This window comes from Lynx rufus, unplaced genomic scaffold, assembly GCF_022079265.1.
Source record: "Lynx rufus isolate CCGP_SWC_20201006 ecotype Redwood Valley unplaced genomic scaffold, mLynRuf1.p SCAF_6, whole genome shotgun sequence".
In the NCBI taxonomy this organism is placed as follows: Eukaryota; Metazoa; Chordata; class Mammalia; order Carnivora; family Felidae; genus Lynx; species Lynx rufus.
This window is the reverse complement of record NW_025814878.1, coordinates 9,046,223-9,061,576: the sequence shown is the minus strand read 5'-3', so window position 1 is coordinate 9,061,576 and position 15,354 is coordinate 9,046,223. Positions and strand designations below refer to the sequence as shown.

The following is a 15,354-nucleotide window of genomic DNA, read 5'->3' as shown; positions in this document are numbered from 1 at the left end:
CCTGAAACCATAATACTCCTAGAAGAAAACATAGTAAGCTCCTTGACATTGGTCTTAGCATTATTTTTTTTTTGGATCTGTCTCCTTAGTAAGGGACAACAAAAGCGAATATAAACAAATGGAAGGGGGCACTTGGGTCACTCAGTGGGGTAAGCATCTGACTCAGTTTTGGCTCAGGTCATGAGATCATGGTGTGTAAGTTCAAACTCTGCATTGGGCTCCGCACTGATGGTGTGGAGCCTGCTTGGGATTCTCTCTCCCTCTCTCTCTGCCTCTCGCCTGCTTGCACTCTCTGTCTCTCTGTCAAAATAAATAAACTCAAAAAAAAAATAAAACAAACAAATGGGACTATGTTAAATTAAAAGCCCTTGCACAGTGAAGGAAACCATCGAAAAAATGAAAAGACATCCCACTGAATGGGAGAACATATTTGCAGATAAAGTGTCCCCTTTATTAGGAGTTCATATCCACGATACACGAAATATATAGCAAAAGCCAAACAATCCAATTTCAGAAAATGGGAGGACCTGAATAGACTTTTTTCCAAAGAAGACACCAAGATGACCAACAGGTACATGAATAGGTGCTCAACATCATGAATCGTCTTGGAAATGCAAATTGAAACCACAGTGAGTTACCACCTCACACCTGTCAGAATGCCTATTATCAGAAAGACAAGAAATAACAAGTGCTGGAGAGGATGTGGAGAAAAGAGAAATCTTGTGCACTGTTGGTGGAGATGTAAATTGGTGCGGCCACTGCGGAAAATAGTATGAAGTTTCCTTCAAAAATTAAAAATAAAACTACCGTATGTTCCAGCAATCCTCCAAAAGCAATTCTTTTTGGAGGATTGCTGGAATTCAAAGAATTCAAAGGAAATGAAAATGTTAATTCAAAAAGATACACACACTCCTACATTCGTCGCAGCATTGTTTACAACAGCCAAGATATTGAAGCGACCCAAGTGTCCATCTATAGATGAATGGATAAAGAGGATGTGGTATAGACATACAATAGAATGTTACTCTGCTATAAAGAGTAATGAGATCTTACCATTTGCAACAACATGCATGGATAGACCTAGACAGTATTATGGTAAGTGGAAGGAGAGAAAAAAAAATACCAAAGGGTTTCACTTATATGTGTAATCTAAAAAGCAAAACAAATGAAGAAACAAAGTAGAACAGAAACAGAGCCCTAGATACAGAAAACAAACTGGTGATTGCCAGAGGGGAAGAGGTGGGGAGATGGACGAAATAGGTGAAGGAAATTAAAAGGTACAATCTTCCAGTTATAAGATAAATAAGATATAGGTATGTAACATCCAGACAGGGCATATAGTCAATAATATTGTAAGAACTTTGTGCGGCGACAGATGGCGATGAGACTTGCTGCAGTGATCATTTTGTAATAAATGTAAGTATCAAATTACTATGTTGTACATCTGAAACTAATATAATATTGTATGTCAATTATACTTCAATAAAAAACTGAGACACATGGCTGCCACTTAAATTATTTTCTTAAAAAGTGTACATTTAAGATTTCTTCTCAGGTCAGTTGAATCAGTTTGTCAGTTTCACGATCTGAAATCATTAAAGGATTTGTCCTTTGAGTCAGCTTGAATGTATTGACCTACCACGTTTTTACCTTCTAGAACTTCTAGTACATTTCACTAAAAATTATACTAAATTGATAAATATCGCTGAATCTCTAGCATATGATCTCTGTTCAGATTTTGTTTGTTCATGATTCAATCTTGGGAGGTTGTATGCTTCTAAGAATTTATTTTTTTCTAGATTGTCCAATTTTTTGGCATATAATTATTCATAGCAGTCTCTTATGATCCTTTGTATTTCTGCGGTATCAGTTATAACTTGTCTTTCATTTCTGAATGTATTTATTTGTGCTCTCTCTCTCTCTCTTTTTTCTTGGTGAATTTAGATAGTTTGTCAATTTTGTTTATCTTTTTAAAGAACCAGCTCTTAGTTTCATTGCCCTTTTTTATTATTTGTTTCAGTTTTTATTTATTTCTGCTCTAATCTTATTTCTTTTTTTTTTAATGGTTATTTATTTCTGAAAGGGAGGAGACAGAGACAGAGCATGAGCGGGGGAGGGACAGAGAGAGGGAGGCACAGAATCCAAAGCAGGCTCCAGGCTCTCAGCTGTCAGCACAGAGCCTGATGCAGGGCTCGAACCCACGAACTGTGAGATCATGACCTGAGCCAAAGTCAGCTGTTTAACCGACTGAGCCACCCAGGTGTTCTCATCTTAATTATTTCCTTTTTACTAACATTAGGCTTCATTGGTTCTTTTTTTCTAGTTCGTTTAGGTGTGAAGTTAGATTGCTTATTTGAGATTTTTTCTAGTTTCTTGAGGTAGGCCTGTATTGCTATGAACTTGTCTCTTAGAACTGCTTTTGTTGCATCCCATAGATTTTGAACCATTGTATTTCCATTTTCATTTGTCTCAAGATATTTTATTTCTTCACTGATGCATTGGTTCTTTAGTAGCATGTTATTTAATCTCCATGTATTTGTGATTTTTCCAGTTTTCTTCTTGTACTTCGTTTCTAGCTTTATACCATTGTGGTCAGAAGACATGCTTTGTCTTCTTTAAGTTTACTGAGACTTGTTTTGTGGCCTATAAAGTGATCTGTCATGGAGAATGTTCCATGTGCACTTGAGAAGAATGTGTATTCTGCTCCTTTTGGATGGAATGCTCTGTTGTATATCCATTATGACCATCTGGTCTAATGTATCATTTAAGGCTGGTGTTTCCTTATTGATTTTCTGTCTGGATGATATATCCATTGATGTAAGTGAGGTGTTAAAGTCCCCTGCTATTGTTGTATTGCTTCCTTATGTCTGTTAACATTTGCTTTATATATTTAGGACCTCCTATTTTGGGTGCATAGATATTTACAAGTATTATATTCTCTTGTTGGATCAATACTTTTATTATTATGTAATGTCCTGTCTTTTCTTAAAGTTTTTATTCTAAAATCTATATTTTCTGATATAAGTACAGCTACACCCACCTTCTTTTCCTGCCTGTTGGCGTGGAATATCTTTTTTCATCCCTTCTCTTTCCATCTGTGTTATGTCCTTAGATATGAAATAAGTCTCTTATATGAACATATATCCTATCTTAAAAGCTCACAAATTCCAGATATTCAGTGTATGGAACTTAAAAAGACCTTGGAGATCATATCCCTTGGATAAGCAGTGGAAAAGAGATAATGGATTGGAAAAATAAACAGTAATACATACAAGAGGTGATCAAAAATCTGTGGGACAATGTTAATCCAAGACAGAAAGACAAGAACTCCAAAATAATTTTAATATGTACTTTTCACAAAGCGTATTTCTTATTATGCCAAAAAATTATTTAAAAACACATAGGAGCAATAACACAGTATTTCATTAATGTCTACTGTTTTGTAATAGTTGATTCTAATTTTGTTTAGAAGAATCTTAAGTCTTGTTCTATATATTGCAACCAGTTGTGTGGCTTTTGTGGCACCTGTATACCTGCACTAAAACCGTGTATAGTTGGACAGCTTATGTAATACATTCAATTGGCTGCATAAAGTGAATAAATTACTTAATAATTTTGAGAAAAGGTATTCCATTTAAGCTTCCCTTTCTATAGCCAAACTGAATACTGGACCTTTTTTTATACAGCCTTTGTAGAAGCTTTTCAGAACTTTTCACTGCAAAATTTCTATTTGTAGGGGTTTCTGGGTGGCTCAGTTGGTTAAGTGTCCAACTCTTGATTTTAGCTTAGGTCATGATCTCATGAACCATGAGATTGATCCCCTTGTTGGGCTCTGTGCTGACAGTATGGAACCTGCTTGGGATTCTCTCTCTCTCCCCCCCCCCCAACTCAAGCTCTCCCTCTTTCTCTCAAAATAAATAAATAAGTATTAAAAAATTGTTTGTAGTAGGATTGATTCGTTAATACATTTAAGAAAAAAAACCCCTTCATTATTTGGGACTGTCTGACACTTTGTAGGACATCCGACAGGTCTCTCCCACTAAGTGGCTGTAGCAACCACAAACTGTCCCAACAACACTCCACAAGGGGCAGTACTATCCCCTAGGAGACCAGCAGTCGCGGCGGGAGCACAAAACAAATGGAGTGTTCATCAAACTGTCAGTCTCGAAGGCCCTCTGAGCAGACATGCTCATTACTTGTTTTACAGTTAAAACCCCTAAAGGCTGACCTGCGGATTAATCACTGGGTGAACAGGATAAAAAGAGAAGTCCCTGCAAGGAGAGTGGCAGCTTGCTGGCCCGGACTACTTATAGTCATGGACTTGAGGGGTTTTCTTTGCTAATTTTTCCCTTTGAGTTGTGTTGTTGTTTTTTTTTTGTTTTTTTTTTTTTTTTAATTTGGTCAAACTACCATAGGCTGAAGGATTCTCCCAGGGTCCAGTGTCACATTCTTCCTTTTGGAAAAGAAAACATGTCCTTGCTTGAAGAATTTGGCCTTAAGCATCTGGTAAACCATGGCCTCAGCATTCTTCATTTGTTTAGAACAATTAGATGTGCCCACCAGTGGAGGGCAATGGTTGGTTGTGCTATGCTCCCTTCTGGGCACGACCACGTACATATAAGCCCTGCAGGGTCCATGACTGCATTCCTCCAGCTTCCAGAAGTCTCTATTATCTGGAAAAGTGATGGGGGTAGGGAGAGGCTCCTGTGGGGTGAAGAGAAAAAAGGAAGAAAGCAGAGGGAGAGCATCCAAGCAGAATTAGAGGAGAGAGTGAAATTCAGAGTCGGTGAGAGCAAGAGAGTGTGAGAAAGATTGAATTGAGATCTCTTATATATGGGGGTGTCCTCGTGGTCTCGCTCCCCATTCTTTTCTACCACCAGATTTCTCCACAGACTCTTCCTACATCTCCTGGTGTTGGCCAAGATTCAGAATATGGAGAAGCTCAGATTTGCTAATAATACTTCAAGACTGGATAATGACACACAGATTGGTTTTTTCCATCTTTGGGATTTGGAGCAGCTCTGGGAGTTGCAAAACCTGCCTTGGTGCTCTTGCACCAAGGCTCTCACTGATCACTGGCTCTGTGCTGTTGGGCACAGTGGTGCAGCCATCCAGGGTGGCGGGGACCACCTGGGATATGGAAATTACCAGCAGCCCGGTTTTGCATTCGCTGGAGCACCTGAAGCATTCTGGGAATTTGAATTTCTGTTGTTTCTCTCAAACACCCCCTTAGGGGCAGCAGGCAACAAACATGGACCACATTTTGCCAGAAAAGCCCAAAAGGATGATGGCTGCTGTTGTCAATTATTGGCATTTCAACAGGACTGTATTTTTATTTCTGAGTATATTTACACAGCTAGGAAGCATCTGCTGACAAGGATGAAATGATAAGCTGTATCCATGCCAAAACAGGACTAGAAAAACAGGCTTGTTCTGCGAATGGACTGCATCTCGAGTCAGTGTTAAGAAAATCCTTTCTCCACAGGCAATATCTGCACGCAAAACATTAACACTTGGGGCGCCTGGGTGGCTCCATCAGTTAAGCGACTGACTTCGGCTCGGGTCATGATCTCACCATTCATGAGTTCGAGCCACACGTCGGGCTCTGTGCTGACAGCTCAGAACCTGGAGGCTGCTTCGGATTCTGTGTCTCCCTCTCTCTCTCTGCCCCTCCCCGCTTGTGCTCTGTCTCTCTCTCTCTCTCAAAAAATAATAAATAAATCATTTAAAAAGCCATTAACACTTAAAATAGGACTTGGAATCCCTATCAAGTAACATAGTGCATGCACACAGTAGGTCCCTAATGAAAGTCTGCTAAAGGAAAGAATCGATGTGTGCAGGCACCTGAAGGAAGATGGGCGATCAGTAGCCCTGGAGAAAACTTCCCACCCTGCAGCCTGAGGGCCACGGTTCTTTCACTGGGAAGAGCGTGATGTGAGGCTGGCTCTCAAGGTGTCTGAGATTCAAGCAGAAGAGGTCTGAAATTCTACCCCTGGGTGCACAAGGAAGAAGAACCGTGTGGCTGGATGTCACCTTGAAGCAGGTTGCTCCTCGATTCTGTGGTTCTCTTGAACCAGAACAGGACTGTTGGTGTATGAGGCCAGCATCCCGGGTGGTGACAAAAAAGGAAATTGGTAGAAAACGCATCATTCAAGTTGGATTAACTCAGCTCTGTGGCCTGGGCAGGTTCCCAGGACATACAGCTAGATGCAGGGCCTCTGGGAGACGGGAGGCTGGAACGTGTGTGGTAACAGAGAGGGAAGTGCGAGGCAGGGCGGGGGGCTGCTCGGAGGTGCCCCTCACCCTAACCCACTGGTGCACAACCCTCCTGCCATCCATCACTTCCAGGCCAACCCCGAGGCCACTGGACAGTTGCCCAATTTCTAACGGACACGTTCTTTCTCTGTCAACAGTTCACATGGAACGTTAAGTGAAGGAATCCGGCAATTTCTTCCTTATTTCACTGCCTGTCTATTGCTTACTCATTCTGTGGTCTATTTGCTTTGGATCCAAGTGCCTCTGGGTACGAAAAGCTACATATTGTATTCAACTGCATGTAAGCCAAGATCCCGACCATCCTGGTTTTGTTGTTGTTGTATTTGTTCTAAAGCTTAGCCATTTTCCATTCTGGGCAATCACCACTGTTTACTATGAGTTCCACTGCATAGGTATTTTCCCCATTGCCGACCTCCGGGTTGCGGTGTGGGCAGTAACTGTCATCACATCACAGCCTGCTAAAGGAAAGAATTGTAGCAGTACAAAGTCAGACATTAATAAACGTAGGGGACTTAGCTTGAAGGTACCAGTGAGGATGGGGAGAGGATGGGGAGGAGAAGAAATCTATGAGGGGGCCAGTGGGCTGAGAAGAAATAAGACTGAAAAAGATGTTGCTAAATACATAATGCATCACCTGGAGAAAAATACAGCATCATCTGCTCTCTGTAGGACGGTATGATTCGGCAGAATGGAGTTTATTTCTCGAGTGTTTACTTGATAGAAAATCCATCTTTGTGGTCCTATGACAGGATTGACCCATCCTGCCCTCCTCTTGCTCTGAATACTTGCCGCCTCTTTATCACTCACCTTCCTCTGGTCCTTGGGCTGAGTTCCCAACTCAGATGATCAGGATTCTTTTTGTTACAAGTGACAGAAACCAGCTCACACTGTCTTAAACAAAAAAGGGAATTTATAGGGTGCCTGGGTGGCTCAGTTGGTTGAGCGTCTGACTTTGGCTCAGGTCATGATCTCACGGTTCGTGGGTACGAGCCCTGCATCGGGCTCTGTGCTGACACCTCAGAGGCCGGAGCCTGCTTCCGATTCTGTGTCTCCCTCTCTCCGCCCCTCCTCTGCTCGTGCTCTGTCTCTCGAAAATAAATAAATGTTAAAAAAAGTTTTTAAAAGGGAATTTATGGGTTCATGTGTTAGAAAGGATACTATAGAAGTTATAAGGTCAAAAGAAAACAGTGTGAGAATAGGACCTTGTGCCTGAACCGGGATTTCCCCCCTACCCCTCATATAACTATTACTTCTGCATTCTGTTGCTCAGCTCCGTTCTGCACATGGGAGCTCCATGAGCAGGGATGGTGCCACACCTGAGAGTCACTATTCTCACCCTCCAAGCTCAGCAATCTAGAGGAAAGAGTTTCTGTTTCACAACGTCCATATACAACTCCAGAAAAAGCTCTGACTGTCTAGCTCAGGGCTAATACTGTCCCAAAGAATAGAGTGGCCTGATTGTCTCATTTCTTTTTTTTTTTTAATGTTTATTTATTTTTGAGAGAGAGAGAGAGAGAATGAGCCCGAGAGGGTCAGAGAGAGAGGGAGACTGAGGATCTGAAGCAGGCTCTGTGCTGACAGCAGGGAGCCCAATGTGGGGCTCAAACTCACAAACTGTGACATCATGACCTGAGCTGGAGTCAGATGCCCAACTGACTGAGCCACCCAGGCATCCCCTGATTGTCTCATTTCAGTCCTGAGTCTACCTGTGGCCCAGGGAGTAGGATCTGTTTCCAGAAGAAAGGCAAGAGGGAAAAAAACAAAACAAAACAAAACACGCCTCCCAGTGAAAAACAACAGTTCCCGTGGTCCTCTGCGCCCACCCACCATAAACCTTTCAGTTGAGGAGGAAAAGTAGGAAGGGCCTAAGCCTCATCTGAAACCTCATCTGAAACATAACAGCAAGGTAGATCCTACCTGGGAAAATTACCTGTCAGTCACTTCACAGGTCATTCTTGCTGTCTGTGCATCTCACAAGAATGTCACATGATAATGATCACATGTGGAGTCAGTGCATTGGGCTTCCTTCCCGGCTCTGCTTTGTCCTAAGTTTTCTTAGCAGGTTCATGCATCTCTCTGCCCTTTGTTTTCTTCATGGGAGAGGAATAATAACGCCTCTCTCAGGGGTTTGTCGTCAGCGTTAGTGGGATAGTTTATGTTGATGTCAGACGGGACAGAGAAGGAGTGGCTGGTATAACCATCACAACCCCGAGGCTAACAGTGCCATTCCTGGGGATCGTGATGACAAGTCCCAGAAATTGGCGCACACGTGGGAGGCCTGATAGGTTTCTCGGTGTTCTCAGACATGTATACTGAGTAGGAATTTCATGCCGTTGCTCAGATGGAGCGGGTCCCAGACTCCTGCCCTGCTGTGCTGGGGGCGGTGGGGGGTGGGGGGGCACTGGCGCTGGCTGGGTTTTATATCCCGCACGTGCTGCCAGTCTCCTAGACCTCGTCGTCTTGGAGTTTCTCTGTCTCACTCTCTCTCTGCGCATTCAGGAGTGTACACATTTCTGTCCAGCACCCTGAAGTCTCTGGAAGAGAAGGACCATATCCATCGTGTCTTGGACAAGATCACAGACACCTTGATCCACCTGATGGCCAAAGCGGGCCTGTCTCTGCAGCAGCAGCACCGGCGTCTGGCCCAGCTCCTCCTCATCCTGTCCCACATCAGGCACATGAGGTGAGGCATCCTTGGGTCCCCCCCCCCCCGGGAGCCCCGTAATGAACACAAGCCCTCAAACGTGCTACCGCTGGGCCGGGAAGGGCTGACGCCTGAATACAGATAGCGCCCTCGGAACAGTTCCCAGGACATAATAAGCAGAAACGCTATGGGACGACGGAGGAGGGAAGAAGGAAATCTGTCTAGGGCGTGGGGCAGGTGTCAGAGAGGCTTCATAGAGGAAATGATATTTGCACCCAGTTTGAAGCCTGCACAAGGTCTGATGGGGGGAGGAGTGTGTGGTGTGCGGGCAGAGGGAGGATGGCAATGTTTGATCATTCGTTTTATCTCACCACTCAAGGCGGGTGCGTGAACACAGCTGTCCTCTGAAGGCACCCGGCACGTCCATTACGGTTCCTGCATCACGCTCCCCCTATTTACAGTTGGAAACCCGGGGGCACCCAGGTGGCTCAGTCGGTTAAGCGTCCGACTGTGGCTCAGGTCATGATCTCACGGTTCATGAGTTCGAGCCCCGCATCAGACTCTCTGCTGTCAGCACAGAGCCTGCTTTGGCTCCTCTGAACCCGCCTCTCTCTCTGCCGCTCCCCAGCTCATGCTCTCTCACTCTCAAAAAGAAACATTAAAGAAATGTTTTTTTAAAAAGAGAAGAAAAAAGAAATCCTGAGAGAATCTCGGTCCCTACAGCGCACAGAGAATCGCCATTGATTCTTCCATTCCTCTCAGATCCCTTCTTGTCACCCCTCACGGCTGTTACCCTCATCCAAGCCACCATCATTTCCTTTTGGATTTCTGCAGAGGCCACCAAACATACCTCCCTGCCTTCAGTCTTGACCCTTCCTAACCCATTCTCCACCCAGAGCCACAGTGGCCGTCCTAATACCACATCTGATCACCCCATTCCTTTATTTAAAACCCTCAGCTTCCCATCGCTTTAGATACAAGTGTAAGTTCCTTTATTTTGCTTGTACAACTTCTGTGCTCCAGCGGTTACTTAACTTCCTACTTAACTTCCTGGTAGTCCGAGCTCTGGCCAGGCACCTTTGTTCTCTGAGTCACGGGTGGGCAACTCCAGGTTATACATCGGCTGGCAGCTCTGTCCATCCCCGCTGGGTTCCCTCCCGCCTGTGGGACAGCTGGGCACAGCCGGGGGACTCTGCTTCAAGCTGCAGGCTGGCCAGGTGACTGCTCCGTGTGTCCTTTATCCTCCTGTCCCCACAGGTTAGCTGGGACATATCGTTCTCACGGCAATGGCAGAGGTACAGGAAAGCAAGCCTATAAGGGCAAGTGCATTTTGATCTTTTAGTTAAGTGATATCTACAACATTCTGTTGGCCAACACATCACTTGATGAGGCTTCAAGTCAAGATCAGGAGCATGGGCACAGGGAGGGAGTATTTCAGAACAGTAAGCTAATCCATCATGGCTGAGATATTCTTTTCAGGAGGCATCTCCTGACCCTTAACCCAGCTGGGATTTATACCCTATTCTTCCTGATCGTTATTTCGCGTCTTGTTTTCTCTCTGCCCCAGTTAGACTGTACACCCTTTGAGGCAGTTGTCACAATCCATCATGCATAATCTGTGCACCTAATACGTCCTAGCATAGGGCTTGGCACATAGTAACTACTCGATAAATATTTTGTGTAGGGGTTAAGGAAGGGTATTAGCAGAGGAAGTAAGAGCCTCTCTGTGCCAAAAGGACAAAGTGGCTTCATTTCTATTTCAAATGGTCACGTCATGTGGCTGGCTAGACGCTTAATGGATACTATTCCCATGAACAGAACTCTGGCTGCAGGGAAGAAATAAGCAGTTGGTATATTCTTTACTCCAGAAAGGCCCTAGAAATGAGAGATCAGAGAGCCATGCATGATGACGTCTATATGACCTTGGGCTTACACTCAGACCCTCGGAACGAAAATGTAATTTCTTCTCTTAGTGGCTATGAGGGAAGGGCATGGTGTCTGAGGGGTTGGCTTAATTTGTAAGGCGCTTTCAAACCTCAAGATTAAGCATCAAGCGGCAAGATTGCATTCAGCCCACACATTTCTAATCCTTTCCCATTTATTTTTATGAATATTACAAAGAGGGAAGCAGGAGTGCGTCAGAGTAACAACCCTCTACCACGTTACCTGGCTGAGAGAGGAACCTTCCCCTAGAAGAAGTGTGTTAACATTTACTCTGGGCTGGGAATTTCAAAGATGTCATGGAAACCATGTATTACAGATGAAGGTTTTTATTCTCCGGTAGGAATTGCTGAGTCTTCAAATCTGTCAACTGCTTTTCAGCATTAGCAAGCCTGATTAGCGAATACCCAAATATGTCTGCACTAAATTTATAGGCTTTAGTACTTTTGTCGGCCTATGTAGAGGGCAGCAGCGGTGAGAGAGCTCTGAAGAGTTTGTCTCAATTGTGCAAAAGCTGGAGAGAAGCTGCTAATCTACTAGATTTGAGCATTTTCTCTCTCGCTCACTTGGGTGCACACACACACACACACACACACTAATGTTTTTGGTGCCTTATTGCAGCCAATCTAGCTCTGTTTTATTAAGGTTGGCCCCAGCCATATGTTGTTACTCAGAGAACTTAACACCCAGATTTCATGTGACTATAAATGATTCATTAGGTTGCAAGAGGAAGACAGTGTGAGATCCAGTGGGCATTTAGCATTAACAGCATTTTTAAATTAAAAAAACACACACATACACACACACTTAGATGTGTAATTAGGTTGTGGTGTTGTAAGACCTGAATAGTTTGATGCTGTGTTTTTCTGGCATGTCTCCAGCTCATGCGACTTTTCCCCTACTAAAAATGCCAATATTTTCTAGGGTATTTGGTCCTGCCTACTCATGACACATCATTCTTTCTAAACAATTTCAAGCTCCCTAAATGGTTGTTCTGTGTTTTTTCTATGGGTGGCGTGGTGGGAGAAAGAGCAAAGTTGTAGCTGGCAGAGGGCGGGGGACAGCGGTTAAAAGGAGAAATGCCATTTGCCTACATTTCCCTGTATCCATTTGCCCCATATTTTCTGAGCATTTACCACATTCTTGGCACTGTTCCAGGCCTGCAGAATGGGCAAATTACTGCCCCTCGAGGAGCCTGCCCTGTGTGTGTGTGTGTGTGTGTGTGTTTATGTGGGCACACATGCCTGGAGGAAGGAATAAGCATGCATATGTACAGAGAGCAATTTCAGGTTGTCATAGTGCTGGGAGGAAAACAGAGTAAGTGAAAGAGAGCAGCTAACGCTGTAGGCCCTGAGGTCACAGCCACTGTGGCAGCAAAAGGACTTCCAAGGGAGGTGGCGTCTGAAGATTTGGGGGAAGAGGGGCACCTGGGTGGCTCAGTCGGTTAAGCATCCAGCTTCAGCTCAGGTTATGATCTCATGGTTCGTGGGTTCAAGCCCCACGTCGTGCTCTGTGCCGACAGCTCAGAGCCTGGAGCCTGCTTTGGATTCTGTGTCTCCTTCCCTCTCTGCCCCTCTGCCGCTCACGTGTGCGCGCTCTCTCTCTCTCAAAAATAAATAAATGTTAAAAAAAAAAAAAAGATTTAGGGGAAGAACATCCAGGCAGAGGGAACAGAAAGGGCAGATACCTGAGTCTGGGAGTAAAGAGCTCACTTTCTTCAAGCTCTTTCTTAGAAAGCTCAGCAGAAGTAAAGAGCGTGAGCTAGGGGAGAGAGGCCGGGGGAGCTAGGAGAGGTAGATGGAAGCACATCAGTTAGACCTTGCAGAGCATGGAAAGAAATTTAGAGCGTATTCCGACAAAATGGCAAAGAGCTGGAACATTTTAAACAAGGGAAGTTCTTGAACTGTTCTACACGTTTAAAAACCTCCCTTCTACATGACTAGAGTGACTGGATCATCTCCATTCTCTTGTTAGATGCAATAGCGGGGAACAGAACCTCATTTGAGTCAGTGGAAGGAAGTCGCCCGCATAACAAATCCTGGAATGGCTCTTTCAACAGGGACAAAGATCGGCATGCCGGTGTCTTTGAAGTTTCCCTAGTTTCCCCTTCCTTGGAGTCTCGGCAGGCCTCGAGCTTGCGACGCTCTAAAGCGGTCCCCTTTGTGTCTTCCCACCCGCAGTAACAAGGGCATGGAGCACCTGTACAACATGAAGTGCAAAAACATAGTGCCTCTCTACGACCTGCTGTTGGAGATGCTGGACGCCCACCGCCTGCACGCCCCAGCCAACCGGGGGAGCGCACCCATGGAGGAGACGAACCAGAGCCAGCTGGCCACCACGGGCTCAACTTCAGCACATTCCTTGCAAGCATATTACATCACCGAGGAGGCAGGGGCTTTCCCCACCACAGTCTGAGAGCTCCCAGGCTCCCCCAGGGTCCTGAGAATCCCTGCAGCACGTTACCCACATCATGCATCACGATAGCAGAGTTCTCCTACTCGCACTCGGCATGCATCCGCCATCGTGGCTTCCTAATATGAGTGGCCATCCGTCTGCTTGCTCAGTTCTTAGTGGCACGCCTTCTTTTGGGAACAGCCAAAGGGATTCCAGGGCTAAATTCTTTGTAATGGCTCTCTCTGCCCCCTTTGCTACGTTGCTAAGCATGAGGATTCTGTAACTTTTCATGACTGAACTCAGTCTATGAGCTGGGACTCAGGTGACTGTGCATTTAAGCTACTCGTTGAGACCCAGGCCTGGAGAGTGGACATTTCATCTCCGTGAAGCGTTTACTGGCTCTAAGAAAAAGCCACAGGAAAGGCGTGACAGTGGCTCCTTTAATTGCTGACTTGGAGAAAGCTAGGTCAAGGGTTCATTATGGCATCATCTTGTATTCCTATAGTAACGGATCGTTTTATTAAAGTAATACCTTAAAGCTTTTGCTCTGTTGCATGGCTGTAGGCAGAATGTTCAGTGATTGTCTATTCATTTGCCCTATAGGAATACAAGATGCCCACAGAGAAGGAAGGTCCCCTGTCAAAACGTTGTCAACTTAATACACTGCACCTTCAGATTTGCTGAATGCTCCTCCACTGGTTTTTGAGAACACTATGTACACACAGGTCATGGGTTCCAGTTAATTCTTGCTTCCCATGGACCCATCAACAGCAAGTTGATCCCAATTAAGTCACCTCTACATATACCAGTTTCCCTTTGAGGGATAAATTCTTGTGTTTTGTTTGTTTTGTTTTGTTTGTTTTGTTTTGTTTTGTTTTGTTTTCATTTTATGAGAGAAAGCCCTCTCCCCTCAGGACTTGAAGTAAATCCGCTTCAGGACCTGTTCTGGTGTGGTCTCACACTTGCCAGCAGAGGGCGCTCTACTCAGATCTCCCTGGTGTGTGACTTCACACGGAAGGTGAATTAGTCGCTTGTAGTGCCCAGCATATGACCAAGAACGGTTCAAAAGAGTGGGCACCCTGGTGACACCTTTAGCCCTGGGGAACTGGGGTAAATAGTAAATGTGCACGATTATTGTAAGTCTTGGAGAACAGGAGGGCAGAAACCAGATAAACCTGAGAGGCTCATGGTGGACCTGCACAGGCCGCAGGTAACCCCGAGAGCCCCTGGCAGGCCCCATGTGCACTGTGGGGCTGCCCTGGGATCCGTGGGAAGCCCTTCTGTCCTTGCCACCCTGGCTGGCAGCAGCAGCAGTAGAAAGCCGCATTCCTGAGGTTTTCCCAGCACACTTTGGGGTGACGGGGCCAGAGGGTCGGGATCAGAGACACCCTACTGGGGTTGCCGGGGACCTGGTCAGCCTACGTGTGTTCTTGGTTGTCTAGAGCTCATCCAACAACCAGGGTTTGGCCTTGGGGAACAAACTTCCCCCAAAGCTCATTTCATCCAACTTCATAAGCCAAGCGCGCATGTCTAAAGTTGGGCCATAGGAGTCCGTTGACCTATAGGCTAAACCAGAAAGGCTCGCTGGGGCCACAGGGCAGTCTTCCCCAGGCCTTTGCATCTCCAGAGCCAACTATGGGTCATCTCTTCTTCTCAGCCAAAAAGTAAGTCTGGTTTCCTCCAGTGACTTCAGTTTCTATGATTTGAACCCCATTGAGAGGTGATGTGTTAGCCAACAACACAGCCAAGCTTCGAGGGCATCTCTTGGGACGCCTGTTTCAAAAGGTGGATTTCATTCATTTTTGATTACTTAGTAAGCGATCACCAAAGGACTGGGAACCTGGGAGGGCCAAAAAAAAAAAAAAAAGTTAAGTTTTTTTTCATTTTATGTGCATCTGAATTTAGGGGCAATTTTGTGTATCTGCAGTAAGGATATGTTTAGAACATAATTCTTTTGTTTTTGTTTAAGAAGCACCTTATGTAGTATAATATATTTTGTTTTTGAAATTGCAATGCTTGTTTATCAGACAATTGAATGTAGTAATTCCGTTCTGGATTTAATTTGACTGGGTTAACATGCAAAACCCACGAAAAATATT

At 44.9% G+C, this 15,354-nt stretch overlaps 1 protein-coding gene across 1 annotated transcript in view; it reads left to right on the top strand.

Annotated features, from left to right (window-relative positions):
* Positions 1–15,086, top strand: part of ESR1 (estrogen receptor 1) — a 274,532-nt gene extending 259,446 nt beyond the window's left edge. Inside the window, exons 7-8 of the mRNA XM_047103088.1 lie at positions 8,776–8,959; positions 13,042–15,086. Coding sequence (XP_046959044.1) covers positions 8,776–8,959; positions 13,042–13,276 — 419 coding nt within the window. The 3' untranslated portion in view covers positions 13,277–15,086. The remainder of the gene's footprint in view (positions 1–8,775; positions 8,960–13,041) is intronic.
* Positions 15,087–15,354: the final 268 nt, after the last annotated feature.